The sequence below is a fragment of the Terrapene carolina genome, unplaced genomic scaffold (genome assembly GCF_002925995.2).
Source record: "Terrapene carolina triunguis isolate 2854851 unplaced genomic scaffold, T_m_triunguis-2.0 Scaffold120, whole genome shotgun sequence".
NCBI lineage: Eukaryota > Metazoa > Chordata > Testudines > Emydidae > Terrapene > Terrapene triunguis.
The window spans coordinates 2,997,139-3,013,691 of record NW_020664471.1 but is presented as its reverse complement, the minus strand read 5'-3'; the positions used below and the strand labels follow the sequence as shown (position 1 = coordinate 3,013,691).

Genomic DNA, 16,553 nt, shown 5'->3' with positions numbered 1-16,553 from the left:
GTGTGTGTGTGTGTGTGTGTGTGTGTGTGTGTGTGTGTGTGTGTGTGGAGAGAGAGAGATATCATTCCCATCCACAAAATGATAAACATCCCAAGAACACACAAATGTATTTTCTTTTTTTAAATTGCATCCAAAACAGTACAGACATTTTTAAATCAGTTAATTCCCACTGAATTACAGTTCTCATTTGTCATCCTTATCTTGTGAGCATTCAGGATAAACCAGTCTGCTAAAATATTAAGGAATTGATGGACAACTGGGGGGAAAAAAAAAGGGAGAGGGCAGAATGGAAGTTAGAACTTGGTACCTGCTAGGTACATCAAGAGGTTGCTTGTGACAGATACGTGCTGTTACCACTTGACAATTTGGACAGCTTGATTTGTCTTAGCAATTACTAAAAGTCCATATAGAAGATGAGTAAATGACTCTGTGTGTACAGAGGTGATTGGTGTAACCGCTTTTGTGATTTTATTGTCACTTTAACAAGCACCCTAGCCTTGCATATTACTCCTCAGAGACATACACAATGCTGTATCTTCAACCCAATAGCAGACTTGTTCTTCTTCATTCCACACCTCTGTAAAAATAATATGGAATAAAACAAGCCCTGATGTTGTGTGGCGGCGTTGGAGCCACTATGTTAATTCTGAATCAGAATTAAATCATACTGTCCCCCATCTTCCCCCATCCCTACTACAACTCAGTGCTGGCACTTGGATTCCAAGCCACCACTTCCTTTCAGTTGTGTTATCAGACATAGCCATCTGTGATATCTTCAGGAGTTTGTGAATTAGAGTTTACTATACATGTGTTTGTTGTCTCTGACTAGCAGACTGGGAACACTAGAAATGAGTCTCTTTCTCATAGTTTAGTCCAGGGGTCGGCAACCTTTCAGAAGTGGTGTGCCGAGTCTTCATTTATTCACTCTAATTTAAGGTTTTACGTGCCAGTCATACATTTTAACGTTTTTAGAAGGTCTTTCTATAAGTCTATAATATATAACTAAACTATTGTTGTATGTAAAGTAAATAAGGTGTTTAAAATGTTTAAGAAGCTTCATTTAAAATTAAATTAAAATGCAGAGCCCTCCAGACCGGTGGCCAGAACCCGGGCACTGAGAGTGCCACTGAAAATCAGCTCACGTGCTGCCTTCGGCACATGTGCCATAGGCTGTCTACCCCTGGTTTAGTCTCTGGTTAAAAACTGCACCTGAGTGCTATATATGGCCAGCTAAGTAAGAGAGTGTGTGTGTGTGTGTGTGTGTGTGTGTGTGTAAAGGAGAGGTTTTGGAAGCACACCTTCATTGATGAAGCAAAGTGATTTTACTAGAGAACTGTAGAAACACTATAATGGGATGTAATGAAGGAATAGTGGGATGAGATGAAGCAATCCATTGCTATGGAATAGCCCAACTGCTACAACTGTTCATAAGATTATATCCTTTTCCCCATTAGGTTGTTGTTACATCAAAGGAAACCGCAAAAGTTGTGTAGAATGCACTTAAACTATTTCTCTCTCACTTCACAGGTATCTGGCAGAGTGAATCTATTGTTTTCGTTTAAGATTTGTGTTTTGGACTTTTTCAAAGATGTGAAGCAGCCTTAATCTGAAATTGGAATTGCAAACAGACCAGAAGGAATTAGTCCTTGTAATGTAAATGGACAAGCTGAATAATAACAAATTCTAGCAATTTTTTCCCCGTACTTGGAATATCTCAGGGTCTACAAGTTTATGGTTTTTGTGCCTGTAAGATCAGGATAAAGGTGACCAAAAATGGGGGACCAGCAGTTGTACAAACCTAACCACACTGCCAACAGCAATGAGAATTTGTATTACCAACCACACCAAATGAACTCTCTCCCCCCTTTAAATCACAACTATGGAACACCAGGCATGGATGCTTCTCAGGCTTCTCCCCTCTCTCCCCAATTCCCCCAGGATTCAAGAGACAGCATAGCTTTGAATGTAGGTTCAAAAAACATTGGGTCAGTGGACTCCTCTAGACAAACAAGTTGGACACATACTGGCTCAGGAAACCACGTTCCAGTAAGGAACAATCAGAATGCCATGTGGAGCCCGTTAGGGCAGAGTGAATCTGCTGATGGATACCAGTATTCCTATTCTCAAGCCAATGAACTTCGGTCACAAAAACTTACTAGTGGAGTTTTACATAAATTGGACTCCTTTACACAAGTATTTGCTAACCAAAATTTAAGAATTCAAGTCAACAATATGGCTCAGGTCTTGCATGCTCAGTCTTCAGTGATGGATAATGCCAGTGACAGTGCACTTAGACAGCTGCTGTCTCAGAAGCCTGCTGTTGAGCAACAATCTGTAACTTCCACTGTGCAAAGATATCAGCAAGGGCCACAGCAAGTACACCAGAATTTTGCAAGCACTCAGCAAAAGCAGCAAATGCAAGTCATGCAGCACCAACAACAGTTGTATTATGATTACCAGCAACACTTATCTCAGCTACAAATGCATTCTGCAATGCAACAAGGACAACCACATGTGCAACAAATGCAGTCTCAGCAGCTGTTACCGCAACAGATACAACAGTTGCAGCAGTCTCAATATTATATGCAGCAACAGCCACAGCAGGGACAGCAGCGGCTCTCAATACAAGAGATCCAGCAGCAGCAGCAACAAAGTCGGCAGCAACAGCAGAGGCAGTGTCCAATGCAAATAGCTCAGTATTATCAAACACAACCAGTTATGCAGCAGTTACAGTTGCAGCAGCAGCAGCAGCAGCAACAACAGATGCAACTGCATCTTCCCGCCTATCATAGGGATTCTGACCCAAAAACTGTGCATGAAACACACCAGTACTCCCAGGATCAAGCTCATCCTGTACAGCTTATACAGTTGGGATCAATGCCTCAGTATTTCTATCAGGATCCACAGCAGCAGTATAGGCATTTGTATCCACAAAGTGTATTGCAACAACAGCAGCAGCAAGAAGACACCGATCCACAAAAGCAATACCAGAATGACAATAGATCTCAAGTTCTGATGAACTCCCACGTTGGCCTGAGTGTGGCAGAGGCACTAGAGGATACTACACGGCAGGAAATTAATTCTGTAGGTAACGCTGGCTCTCATCGAACTCCTTTAGCACCTTCCGGTATCCATCTAAATAACAAAGGGTCCCAGCAAGAGTCTCCTAGTGCTATTTGGCCTCAGGTATGTAATGATTTAGATTTCCATTCATGCAGGCCTGTTTTGAATAATGACTGTACTACACACAAATGAAATAACTGCAGGGGATTCAGTGGGTCAGGGCATGGGCAGAGCTGAGATGTTTCAAGGGACTGGAAATGGGGGTCTCACCTCTAGGCCACTGATTTACATGGGGGGTCCCGAGCTGCCAGCCTCCACTCCAAACCCTGCTTTGCCTCCAGCATTTATAATGGTGTTAAATTTATAAAAAAAGTGTTTTTAATTTATAAGGGGGGTCATGATCAGAGACTTGCTATGTGAAAGGGGTCACCAGTACAAAAGTGTGAGAACCACTGCTCTAGGCTGAGTTATTACCAGCAGGTGGCTATTCATTGGCCAGTGTAAAATGAGTTTGGCAGTATCAGTCCAGTTCCTGATGGACAGATATCCCAAGCTCAAAAAATGCTACCAGATTTGTCAATAGTTTGCAGCCTTCCTGGTAGCTCCTCAGAAATAGCAAGGACACAGACCCTCCATTATGCTATCACATAATCAGGGCTGAGGGGCACGTTAGCAGGTAAGTGTAGGGCAACTTGTACTGACATTGCTCAGAGGCATACCCATTTTGTGGATACATGTAGGATGGCATTCTCCAAGGCTGTCTCAGAGCCTTTTACCATCACTTCATTGACATAAAAAAATGTAAAAATAATTAAAAAATAATAAAGCTGTGAAGACTCTTTATGTTGCTATTGCTTGAAAAATACCTTTTCTTTTTTCCCCTCTGATAGCAGATTCAACTGTCTGATGGCAGACTGCAGCAGCCACTGTCCCCTGAGCCAAGGTATTATGAGTTTGGCATAGATTTCTTAGTGAAATTATTTTATGGTTAAATATAAATGAGCTCTGCAATTTAATAGAGGTGTTCTCAGCTGGTTTTGGAAACGATTATGTGAAGCCATGGTTAAGGATGTATACACTAGATGTAAAATTGTGCGATCTCTGCAGCAATACATCTAAATTACTTTGGAGTGTTCTTTTTCTTTAAAATGAGTGAAGGCAGGGGGACAGCATGCTTTTAATGCTGCTCAGGTTTACGCAGTGGATCAATGCTATATTGTTTAGACTTCCATCTTTGGCAGCAAATGTCACCAAGGAATCCATTAGTTTTTCTAAAGGCCCATCAGTACTATGAGGAGAACCACATGCTAGCACAATTGTCTGCCACAGTTAGTGGCTCTAATGTTCTGGCACGCTTTTTTTGTTATTGCTAGATGGGTAGGGAAACATGAGTCACTAAAATACAGTTCTGGTTCTAGGCCGTATTGGTCTATATTGTGGACCACATCTTGAGACTCTCAAGATGTCCGGTGTCCAGTTTTCGACCGGAACACCTGGTCGAAAAGCGACCCTGGCGGCTCTGGTCAGCACCGCCGACCGGGCCGTTAAAAGTCCAGTCGGAGGTGCTGCGGCACTAAGGCAGGCTAGTCCCTACCTGTCTTGGCTCTGCGCTGCGCCCCGGAAGCAGCCAGCAGGTCCGGCTCCTAGGTGGGGGGGGCCATGGGGCTCCGCGTGCTGCCCCGGCCCCGAGCACCAGCTCCGCATTCCCATTGGCCAGGAACCTCTGCCAATGGGAGCCACGGGGGCGTTCCTGCGGCCAAGAGCAGTGTGCAGAGCCACCTGCCACGCCTCCGCCTAGGAGTTGGACCCACTGGCCACTTCCAGGGCACAGCACGGAGTCAGGACAGGCAGGGAGCCTGCCTTAGCCCCCCTGCTGCGCCGCTGACTGGGAGCTGCCAGAGGTAAGCCTGTGCCCCTGCCCAGGCCTGAGACCCCCCCATACCCGGAGCCCCACCCCAGAGCCTCCACCCCCAGACGGAGCCCTCATCCCCCCCCTGCACCCCAGCCCAGAGCCCCCTCCCACACTCTGAACCCCTCATTTCTGGCCCTACCCCAGAGCCCACCTGCCTCAACCTGCAGTCTCCTCCCATACATTGAGCCCGCACCCCCAGACAGCCCTCCTGCACCCCAACCCCCTGCCCCAGCCCAGAGCCCCCTCCCACACCCTGAATCCTTCTGCCCCATTCCCCAGCCTGGAGCCCCCTCCTGCATCCCAAACCCCTCATCCCTGGCCCATCCTAGAGCCCGCTCCCCCAAGCTGGAGCCCCCACACCCCAGCCCGGAGCCCCCTCCCACATCCTGAACCCCTCATTTCTGGCCCCACCCTGGAGCCCACACCCCCAGTTACAGTGCTCACCCCAATCCCATGCCTCAGCCCAGTGAAAGCGAGTGAGGGTAGGGGAGAGCAAGCCACTGAGGGAGGGGGAATGTAGTGAGTGGGGGGCAGGACCTCAGGGAAGGGGGCGGGGCCTCAGGGAAGGGGCAGGGCTAGGTGTTTGGTTTTGTGCGATGAGAAAGTTGGCAAGTCTACTTGAGAGAGAGTGTCCTGTTTACCACTTCCTTTCCGCTCCAGTTTGGGAATCAATGAGCTAGGCTATAGCACATATATCTTTAAGTGTATATCCTGGTTTCTTTGCTTACCTACCTGAAAGAAGTGCTTTATGGCTTAATTACAATTTAATTACAAATTGCTTTTGAAATCCTCAGATAAAAAGCTCTTAGTGAAAGGGAACATCTGACATCTGGCAAACTGATTTCTCCTTTATCTCCCTGTAAAAACAGTGGCCCAAACAAAGGAACGTTTCCTGAGAGATCCCATATAAAGAGCAAGCTAACATGTTCAATATGCTTGAAGGAATTTAAGAGTTTACCAGCACTAAATGGTCACATGAGATCACATGGAGGAGTAAGAGCATCTCCTAATCTTAAACAGGTAGCCGTTCATTTTACTTTATTTGGCTCTCTTCTTTTCATGTTAATGTTTGCTGCTTGCTTTGCTTTTCTGTCAACATTTTTTTCCCCAATTTTGTTTCAGTTATGCTACCCTCTACATTAATGGAAATATGTATAGTTGTGCCTATACATAGGCCAAGAGCCTTTCTTAAAGGTGACTGTCAAAGGGGAGAAAAAAAATGTTTTGTGCCTGTGTTTTTGTAATGAATAAAGAAGGCCTGCAAAACTAAATTTTATTTTTCTGTTTGTTTCATACATTAGAAATTTCAGGAATGACAAGTCTTGTCTTCCTTATTTTTAGCTGGACTCCTTGGGTGACTGACATATGTTGGAAATGCTTTCAAGACTAATTGAAGGATCAGGAGTGTTGAATCTTTTGAACAGAGAGCTTTTCTCTCAAATGTTGAGTTAAACAGATGTTAACAAAAAACAAACACAAAATGAGTTTAATTGTCCTGAATAAAAATAACTTATCCTCTCAGTCAGGTTTTTCTGCCTTAGTATCTCTGATGGCATAATCATACTAGTTCTTCTGTTGTCTATTGTCTTCTGTGTTAGACAAGATCTGAATTTCTAATGCAAAAAACAAATATTTTTGAAAAGAGATGTTTTTACCTTCTACTTTCAGCATAAAGAAGCAATAAAAAGAGCACATCTATTTTTCCTCTTTGCAGGTCATCTTTAAAAGAAATGTTGTATGGTTCTTTATCACTGAGGCTGAATCCTATGTATAAGTCATAATTATCTGGCCAATTTTATTCAGGCCAAATATGCAATCTGAGAAGGGGCGCTACTGTTTGTTTCACACCAGAGCCATTTCTTTCCAGATCACGATGAATACATTTTCATACTATTTTTATAGTCTGTAAATCCAATAGGAACCCTCTAACTGAGGCTGAAAGCCTGTAATTGTCTGTACAGGATGAAGGAGAGAAACCACCACAACAGCAGCCGCCTAAAGAGGTGGATAGCCTCGCACCTATCGTCATGCCTGTTTCTGTCCCTGTAAAGCTTCTGTCGCCTGAGCCCAGTGCGCAGCCCGCTACCAACAGTACCACAGTCAAAGACAAGCCTGCCAATTCTGTGTCAGATGACGAGATGCCAGTTCTCATGAAGATGACTTACTCTCCACCGTGCAGTCCAAAAGTGGCCACCCCCTGCTCATCTTCTGTGAGTGCTGCCCTTCTTGCTACTAACTGTGCTGTGATGCTTTTAAATCCCTTTGGTTTTAGTGCAATTACATTTTTTTATATTTATTTATTTATTTATTTATTAAACTATCCCAGAATGTGTGTGTGTGTGTATATATATATGTGTATGTGTATGTGTGTGTATGTATGTGTGTGTGTGTGTGTGTATATATGTATGTATATATATATACACACACACACTCTCTCTCTCTCTCTCTCACTCTCTCTCTCTCTCTCTCTCTCTCTCTCTCTCTCTCTCTCTCTCTCTGGGATAGTTTAATAAATCAGCGTGGCTCACACCTAGCAGCGAAAGGTGAAGGCCTGTAGTATCTTGTCAGTAATTCCTCTTCTGTCATCCAGGAATATTAATTTCATCCTTCGTGGAAGATCAATACTCAGAAATAAAACAAACCATTTGAAACATTAGTGCAGGGATTTTCTATCCCACTAAAACAAAGGGATTTATTACTTTGCATTTTTTTACTGTTTGTGCTTCTTTGTGTTTGTTTTGTTGCTTAAATGCAGCAGCTACTTTCTTCCTGTTCTGAAGTAAAATATATTTGTGTATCTTTTTTGCGGTAGATTAAATAGCACTGAATGGTAGTTACTAAAGCGGTATGTTCTAATAAGAAGCTGCGCGGTGTTGCCTGGCCACAGGCACATACAATGGGATCGTCTTTTTTTTTCTTTTCCCCCCTTCAGCATGTATCTTAACTATGTGTTAAAACATTGGGACTTCATAAACCCAAAAGGAAAAGTAATGATGATTAGTATTTTCTGGCTTTCATTTAACTCATAAATCTGATATCACCATACACTATGGTGAAAAGCGCATTAGATAGGAATAAGACAGAGACTGTAGGACTTCAGTGAAGCATGCACTAAAGCTTTTTGCTGAATGAGGGCTTAGCAAACAGTTTAATTTACTACACTTTCTAGTGCAACAACATTAGAAATCTGCCACACGAGGTGTGACTACTGTCCATACAGTGAAAAGTAGAACCATATTTGGGGTCGGGAAGGAATTTTCCTCCAGGGTAGATTGGCAGAGGCCCTGGAGGTTTTTCGCCTTCCTCCGCAGCATGGGGCAGGGGTCGCTTGCTGGAGGATTCTCTGCGACTTGAAGTCTTTAAATCACGATCTGGGGACTTCAACAGCTGAGTCAAGGGAAAGAATTATTCCAGGAGTGGGTGGGTCAGCTTTTGTGGCCTGCATCATGCGGGAGGTCAGACTAGATGATCATAATGGTCCCTTCTGACCTTAAAGTCTATGAGAACATCTAACTGTCCCCCTCCCTCGTTGAGTGGCCTATTGGGGATAACATGAACACTTGTCAGTGATCTCTAAAAATATTTGTGGATTTATTCCCCCCCACACACACTTTTTTTAAATGAATTTCCCTCCTTTTTCTTTTAGCTAGTGCACACTTCCACCTTCTGTAGTAACACTGAAGTCAGCATCTCTGCATTTGCTGATAGCTCAGCAGTGTAGTTTCTCCTTTCTATTTCTAATCTCCTGAGAGGAATGGCTGAAGCCTTGAGCTCCACTATGTGCTGTGTGCAGATTTCCTCTGGAGATTCTGGGCCAGATGTTTAGCATTGTGCATGCACATTTACCACAATTGCGTATGCAGTTGCAGTGACTGAGTCCGCAGTGGCCGGTTAGGCATCTGATTGGCCTCTTGTGCACTCCGCCACCCAGGATTATGCATGCCATCCTGTTTATTACATGTGCAAATTATGAACACACAGTTCTGAACTCTGGACCCTGTTTTTTTTTTTATACTAGCAGTGGAAATGTATTGGAGTAGTGAAGGAGCTGCATTCCCTTAGAGATAGGGTGAGCAGATTTCTGTTGTTCTAAGGAACAGTAACTGTTTTGCTTCAATCACATTGTGTCTCAAGCCTTACAATGAAGGGGTCCCAAGGATTGATTTGTAAAGTCAATTTTTTTTAGTGAATGCCTTTTTAATGAAAGCAAAAGGAAACTAAATACTCTGCAACAGCAGTGCACAGTGAAGTGAATCAAATAGTAGATGGGCATTCCATTTTGTCCCAGTGTTAAACCTGCCGATCCGGCGGGTAGCAATCGGTCTATCGGGGATCGACTTACCGCGTCTAGTGAAGACGCGGTAAAATCGATCCCTGATCGCTCTGCCGTCGACTCCGGAAATCCACCTTGGCAAGAGGCGGCAGTGGAGTCGGCGGCAGCGGAGTCGGTGGCAGCGCGGCAGCGGTCGACTTTCCCGCGTCCTCACCGCCAGGTAAGCCGACCTAAAATACGCAACTTCAGCTACGGTATTCACGTAGCTGAAGTTGCGTATCTTAGGTCGGACCCCCGCTGTAGTGTAGACCCAGCCATTTAGGTTTTTATAGAGTACTAGAGAATGCATTCAGTGCTGGATCTAAGCAACAGAGTCTGGAACTTCAGGGAATTACAGAGCTAATTCTGAGCTGTGAGGCCAAGCACATCGGGGACTTATTTAATATTCAGTGTGAAGATTTTTCAAAAATGCCATATTGCATTTCCTATACTGAGAGTGCCCTTAACCATTTGATGTAGTGGCGTAGAGAGCAATGGCTCATGGGAATTTAGTCTTAGTGCCTTATTTCACTCTAGCAGGAGCTGAGTACCAGGTATTCTGAATTAAAAATAATAAAAAAAATACTACCCCTTAAACAAAAAAGATATAAATAATAATCTGCTCTGTACTTTTTTTGGCTTCATTTACCAAGGTTTCTAGTCAAAGAGGTAGATACGGAGCAAATAATAAAACTGAGGGTCCTTCTCCCACCCCCAAATTGAAGACTGACTGTTACAATGAAGAGGTGATCAAAGGAGGCTCAAAAGTTCTGTTTTCTCATTCTGGGTACAATCCCACAAATACCTGGACATGTAACTTTTGCTCACATGAGGCGTTCCAATGACTTCAGTGTATGAGAAAAGTAGTTATGGGAGGGAAAAGGCAGAAATGTTTCTACTGTTACTACACAGAGAAAGTCACTAGCAAAATAAACATTTGTCAGATGAAGGAAAAAAACAGCGAGAAAAATAAGTTCCACTTTGAGTTCATGGGGACTATTCATGTGAATAAGTTACTCGTGTGCATAAGTTTTTTTGCAAGACCAGGTTCCAAGACTACTCACATGGAAGCTGTTACAAATAAAACACAGCAACTGATTTGTACCCTCTATATTTCTGAATTCCATCATCCATACTGTTCCAGTTTTTATTATTTAAAACTGGTAAACAGAGTTTTTAAAAAACATTATGCAAAGCATAAAATGGAAAGTTTAAGAAACTATAGTTAGCGTTTGTATTACAGTAGTGTCTAAAGTCCCCAGTGGAAATTGAGGTGGCATTGTACAAAACATAGTGAGAGAGAATCCCTGCCCCAAAGAGCTTACGGTCTGAATAAACACACACAAGATGGGAGGGAGGACAGAGGCTCCTAGAGGTAAACTGTCTCACTCTAGGTCAGTGGCTGAGTTGGGAATAGTTCCCACATTCCAGGGTCCCAGCCAGCGCCCTAGCTATTGTACCACACTGCCTCTTTGCAAAAAGGAAGGAGCAAACACTTAATTTGAGTTTCTGATCAGACTTCTGCTATATTTCTTGATTTCCCCCCCCCCCCATCTTTTCTTTCTCCTTTTTGAACACTGGATGTTCACTGTCATGACTGACTCTGTAGTACATGGCTATGTTTCACACTCCCCTGTGATTTTTCATTGCTTTCAATGTTTTTACACAGTCCTCCTTAAAGATACATTTTCCTGCAAAAGAAAAATATGTTCAGAACTTAAATTTTTGGGGAGGAAAAATCACCAGATGTTGGAAGGGATATAGCCATGATCTAACAGAGAGGGCAGGACCTCTGCAATAGAGAACATTTCCACAAGCTGGAATGTGTTAACAGCAGGAATAAAAGGTGACAGTGTTAATCTTCTTTTAACATACTTTTTATTGGGTGAGTATGCTTGTCAAGAACCACCCATGGTGTTTAGATATATTATCTAAACATGTTGAGTAATAATTTATTTTTATATAGTAGTAATATTAACCAGATGATATAGAAATTTTAGGATATCTTTATCTAGCCAAGAAATTCTCCCCCCCACCATGTTTATCATAAATGAGATCTTAAAATCTAAGCACCTGAAAGTAGTATATTTAAAACTAAGAATGTGTACCATCATTGTGTGCGTTCTTAAAAAGCTACCTAACCATTTGCCCTGAAAATCAGATTTCAGACTTGCATAACCCCAATTGCTGTCACGTTTTATAGACCAGGGTGGTACAGTGTTAAATGTCTTTAATCTCTAAATTATTGGAATGTATAATGCTGTTATGTCCCCAGTTCTCATCTGCTACCATTTTCCCTGCCAAGAAAGGAGAAAATTAATACAAGATTCCTTGCAGCTGGATTCCACCCAGCAGATGGAAATGTAGTGATAAGAGACAAAGAAATTGAATTCATTACACTTTTTCCCTCTCCTGCCAGTGACAATGCTGCAGTTATTCCATTGAGCTCAAATGTGTCCATCCTACTAAAGCCAAGTAGATGTATTGGAAAACATTTAACTTTCTAATAAACTCAGACATTGGGAGGTAGATGGAGCAACTCCCAGCTGACCAATATAAATTCTGTGTAGTTGGAAATAAGTGTGAATGTGAGGGGTGCTGGTAAAAAATGCCGCATTGACATCTTGGAGCCAGGTCCTCTCTTTAGCCACTAAACACTGGCAGCGGCAAAGGCCACTCTTCTACTGGCCTAGCCAGCTTTTTTACAGTCCTTCTCTGACCTGGAGTGATGATTTCTGAAGCTGGAAAGGTAATTAATTCTTTCTGTCTTAAGATTGCCAACTAGTACCAGTTGTAGTGTTGGTATTTTATCACACGGGCACCTGTTGGCTTTAAAAAAAAAAAACAAAAAACAAAAAAAAACCTGGACTGAAACTGTCAGACTTATTCCATGTAGGGCCCTGAACAGCCATCAGTTGATAACAGCTTTCCTGTCACCATTGGCTGTGGGAAATTATAGGTAATGTAACCCAAACTAATCATAGCTGTATATTTGAATGCTATAAATTTTCATTTAGGAACTTGGCAGAAAACAGCATCAAAGTGCTACAAAATTGGAAGAAGACTTCAAATCCCTGCAGGACAAGAAAAAATATCGACATAGACCTGAACCACTCTTCATACCTCCCCCTTCCTTCAACTTCAGTGCATCCTACTCAGGAGCTATGCTGTATCAAAGCCAACTTCGCTCTCCCCGCATTCTAGGAGACCATCTCCTAGACAGGACACATGCGTTTCCTCCCTATACCCCACCACCTATGCTTAGTCCAGTACGCCAAGGATCTGGGCTCTTCAGCAGCGTTATCACATCTCATAATGCATCTCACCCCCAGTTGCCGCTTACTCCTTTGACACCCACTCCACGGGTGCTCTTATGTCGATCTAGTAAGTATTTTATTTAATGTAACACTTTCTCTGAGCCCAAATCCACATCTTACATAAAACACTATTATGTTATGTTATATTCCCTGTGTGCTTTCTGTTTTGAAATAATCATCTTCGGAGACGGACAAGACATATACACAAACTGCTGTTACTTTTCCTGTTCAACAAAGTCTGTTTTTCCAGATGCGTACATCTCTTCTAGATATTATAGTGTTGGGTTTAAACCAGGAAATGGACAGATTAATTTCGAATGGAAAGATCAGAACATATTTATTTCAAAGGACACAGTGTTTGTAACTAAAGTGGAGCCTGCTCAAATGGGCCAAGTGGGACACACCTGTTTTGGGATTTGACAGTTTGGTTTTAAGCATTTATTCAGTTCAGGAGAAGAAATTTTTTATTATAACATCAGGCTACATGACTGCGGTAGCAAATATTTTGTTTAAAGCCCAACATACATATGTCAAGACACTGTTAGTTTTTTTATATATATATAGCTTAAGCATAGAAAAGATCTTTAAGGTGTGTATGGGGGATAATCTATATTAGCTATACTGGAAGAATCTGTCCAAGGTAGAAATAACATCTTAAAGTGTGATTAAGTAACTTAGAAATGGTCCCCAGTATGTTAGAGAACTTAATTTACTTTCTATTATAAATTAACTGTGCAAGCAAAGCAATTCCTCAAAATTGCCAGACACATATTTCTGTTTGTGTAGTGTTGCAAAACCTATAAACTAGGTATTTAGCAGCATGGTTCAGGTGATGAATTAAGATTTTACTTACTGGACCATTAAATTTATCCTGTAACCCAAAAGAAAAATAGGTATTTTAAATTATCTTCTGTCTTGGATCCTTGAAGATCCCCCATGTTTTACAATTTTACATCCACATTTTCTTCCCAGCCACCAGCCTTCTGGTCAAAAAACACTAGATGATGCACCCTTCATAGTCCATCAGTAGTCCTCAGTTATCCTGACATGTTGCTGTTCTGTTCTATCCCCTCTCTTTGCTTCCCCTTCTATATTCCCATCTTCTGAGATCAGTCCCCTTAATAGATTAAAAATTTGACTGCTAGCTTTCTCAAGTTAGCAAAATGGATAAATCAAGTTGCCTCTTTGATATGTTCTCTAGTAGGCACTGAATTCCAATTTATAAAACTGTATTATTGGCAGTCCTAGTCCTCTATCCTGCAACGTCTCCTCTTCCTTCCTGCTCTTTCTAGAAGATGATCAGAACTTGGTTTTGGCCTTCTCCTAATTCTAGGAAGTAGTCCAGGGCCAGCTGAACCTTCTGTCACCATTGTACCCCCCTTAATCTCTGGTCCTTGGTTTCTTCAGAGATACAGTAACAAGGTGACAGCAGATCTGGATTTTGGGGGGTTGGCTGTGGTGTTTTTTCTTTTTTTTCCCTTTTGTTTGTTTTTGTTTTTGTAACTGTGTTGTATTTTACTGATTTGCAAAATCACCTCTACAGTGCCATAAATACATTCTCAATGCTTTACTAACAGAATGTTAGTACATGTTTCCTGACCCATAGTTTACAATTTAAACAAGTCACAGGACAATAGATCAGTTAAGGGAGTCTGTGGGGGTTATTGATGAGAAAAGGAAGTAGGAGAGATTTATGGAAGAATTAATTTTAAAGAGGTATTTGAAGGAGGAGTGTGTGCGCTTAGCATATGATAACGGGAGACCATACTAGGCATGGGTGGCAGCATGATAGGAGGTACAAAGCTAACATGTACAACCAAGTGTGTAGATTATAAAGGAAAATGTAAAATCGTTCAGAGTGACCATCAGTGTGGAAATTGGTGCTATTGAAAATTGCAGCTATGCCCAGCTGCACTGTACCTGGTTTCTTAAGTCCCCTGGTACATTCAGGCCAATGCACCAGCTATAGCCTGATGTTTCATTGATTTCTATGGAACATTTAATAGAAGGATAGCAACACAACGGGGGGCAGTGGAGGACCAAACATGATGTCCTAGTTAAGAAAATAGCTTTCTAAACAGAAAATCAAATCCCTGTTTCTGTTTCAGATAGTATTGATGGAAGCAGCATTCCAGTGACTCCAGGGCCTGGAGAACAGACTGTTGATATAGAACCGTAAGAAACATTTATCAATGTGTATCACTTTACAGCCTACTTCAGCCAGCTCACCCTCTCTCACCTAGAGAATGTGGTCTTGTATATTTTGAACAAGGCAGGTAATATCATACTTCTTGGCTGGAGGCACTCAAGGCTATACCAGTGTAAACATTGGCTGGGTCACTGACAGCAGAAAGTCTGCCAGAGATGAGATTGTGGCACTGCAAACCAGCCATGGCTTCAGGAGAGAGCTATAAAGGGCCAGTGAAGTCACAAAAGTAGCTGGTGCTGGCTCGAAAAGAGTGTGACCACAGCATTCGGGCAGCATGTTGATTCAGTACTTGCCCTGGCAGCCCTCCTATGGAGTTCTGGGAGATGTTAAACTTCCCTTCCCCTCGTGGGATACCAAGAGAGGACAAGAGACAGTGTTATCACCGCCAGCCCTCTACTGAGGTGTATCATCCCCTATGGGGCAGGGAGGTATAACTGACTGCATCTGGCCTGTTCACTATACTGTAATGATATCCATAATCTCTCTCTCTTCTGGGACTTAAAACCTGCTTCCCAGTCCAATTAAACTGTGTTGGAATTGTCCACAGCTTTTTGAACATTATGTCTTTATAATACACAGTTTGCCTCAGTGAGAGCAGAGTTCACTGAATATTATGTTGCAAGATAGTCTGACACCATTTCATGTCAGACCATTGTGACGGTGATGTGTGACGCGAGGACCTCTTGATGCCCACGGGCAGAGGGCACAGGGGTCCACAGGTTTACAGGGATCCCCTGGCTTTACCAAAATGGATCATGTGTCATGCTGGTGGTCATAATCATTGCAAAATGTATGTGCAGATAATGTGTAAGGAGTTATATATGCATGCTGAAAATTATGTCTTTAAGGCCTTGGCGTTAAAGGCTGATCACTCAGAGGTAGCATGCATTGAGACAGACTTCTCCAAGTGGGAGACGCTTATCTCCCTGGCTGACCATTGTATTATCTTACACTGGAAATCTACTTGCATATTGAATCAAGTGCTAATGAATAGATTGTGAGTGCTGCAGGAAAAAACAAAAACAGCAGGGATTATCCTGTTTACAAGTAAAGACAATGAATTTTTGGGAGTGTAACTGGGGTATGGAGGTGCACCTGGGATCCTTCAGGCTGTGAAGACAAGCTACCAGTGGGCTTGATCTAATGAAAGGACGGTCTCAGACATCCTGGTTTAAAACACTGGGGAAAAAGACTTGGGATGACCTATCCTGTAGGAGACAGGGGACTATTTTATGAATTAAGTTTAGGCTCTAGCAAGCATGTTATAAGTTTGTTTTATATGTAACCATTTGTTTCTGATATTCTTTCTTAGTATCATTTGAATCTCTGTTCTTTGGTAATAAACATATTCTTGTTTTCACTATAAATATATCTAAGTGCTGTGTGTTAAGTGGATGGCTATCTTGAGTTAAAACTAGTAATTTTTGTGTACTATTCCTTTAGGAGTAGTGAATCTGTGAATTTTGTGAGTGTTCAGTGGAACAAGGGCTGGGCACTCCAGAGGGACGCTTGGAGGTTGGTGTGTACCTATTGCTTGCCTGCAGAGGTACAGTGGAGCCCATGGGGGAGTACTTGTTCTGTTTGTGGCCTGGGTTGTCAAGGAGCTGACTCCTGGCAGGTACAGACAAGGCTCACTCATGCTAAAGGTGCCTCACAATCCTGGGTATTCCTGGGGAGCGTCTCAACTGTGTAATTATTTTTTGTTTGGGATAAAATAAAAGGTAATATTACTCTTTCCTC

General features: G+C 42.4%; 1 protein-coding gene across 2 annotated transcripts in view; it reads left to right on the top strand.

Moving 5' to 3' along the window:
* The first annotated feature begins 1,539 nt into the window (after positions 1-1,539).
* Positions 1,540-16,553, top strand: part of TRERF1 (transcriptional regulating factor 1) — a 32,350-nt gene continuing 17,336 nt past the window's right edge. Inside the window, exons 1-6 of one of the 2 annotated variants that reach the window (XM_029911741.1) lie at positions 1,540-3,186; positions 3,957-4,006; positions 5,845-5,995; positions 6,937-7,185; positions 12,305-12,671; positions 14,713-14,779. In XM_029911741.1, coding sequence (XP_029767601.1) covers positions 1,774-3,186; positions 3,957-4,006; positions 5,845-5,995; positions 6,937-7,185; positions 12,305-12,671; positions 14,713-14,779 — 2,297 coding nt within the window. In that variant the 5' untranslated portion in view covers positions 1,540-1,773. Of the gene's footprint in view, positions 3,187-3,953; positions 4,007-5,844; positions 5,996-6,936; positions 7,186-12,304; positions 12,672-14,712; positions 14,780-16,553 lie in introns of both variants that reach the window. The other variant, XM_029911740.1, reaches the window with a different exon arrangement.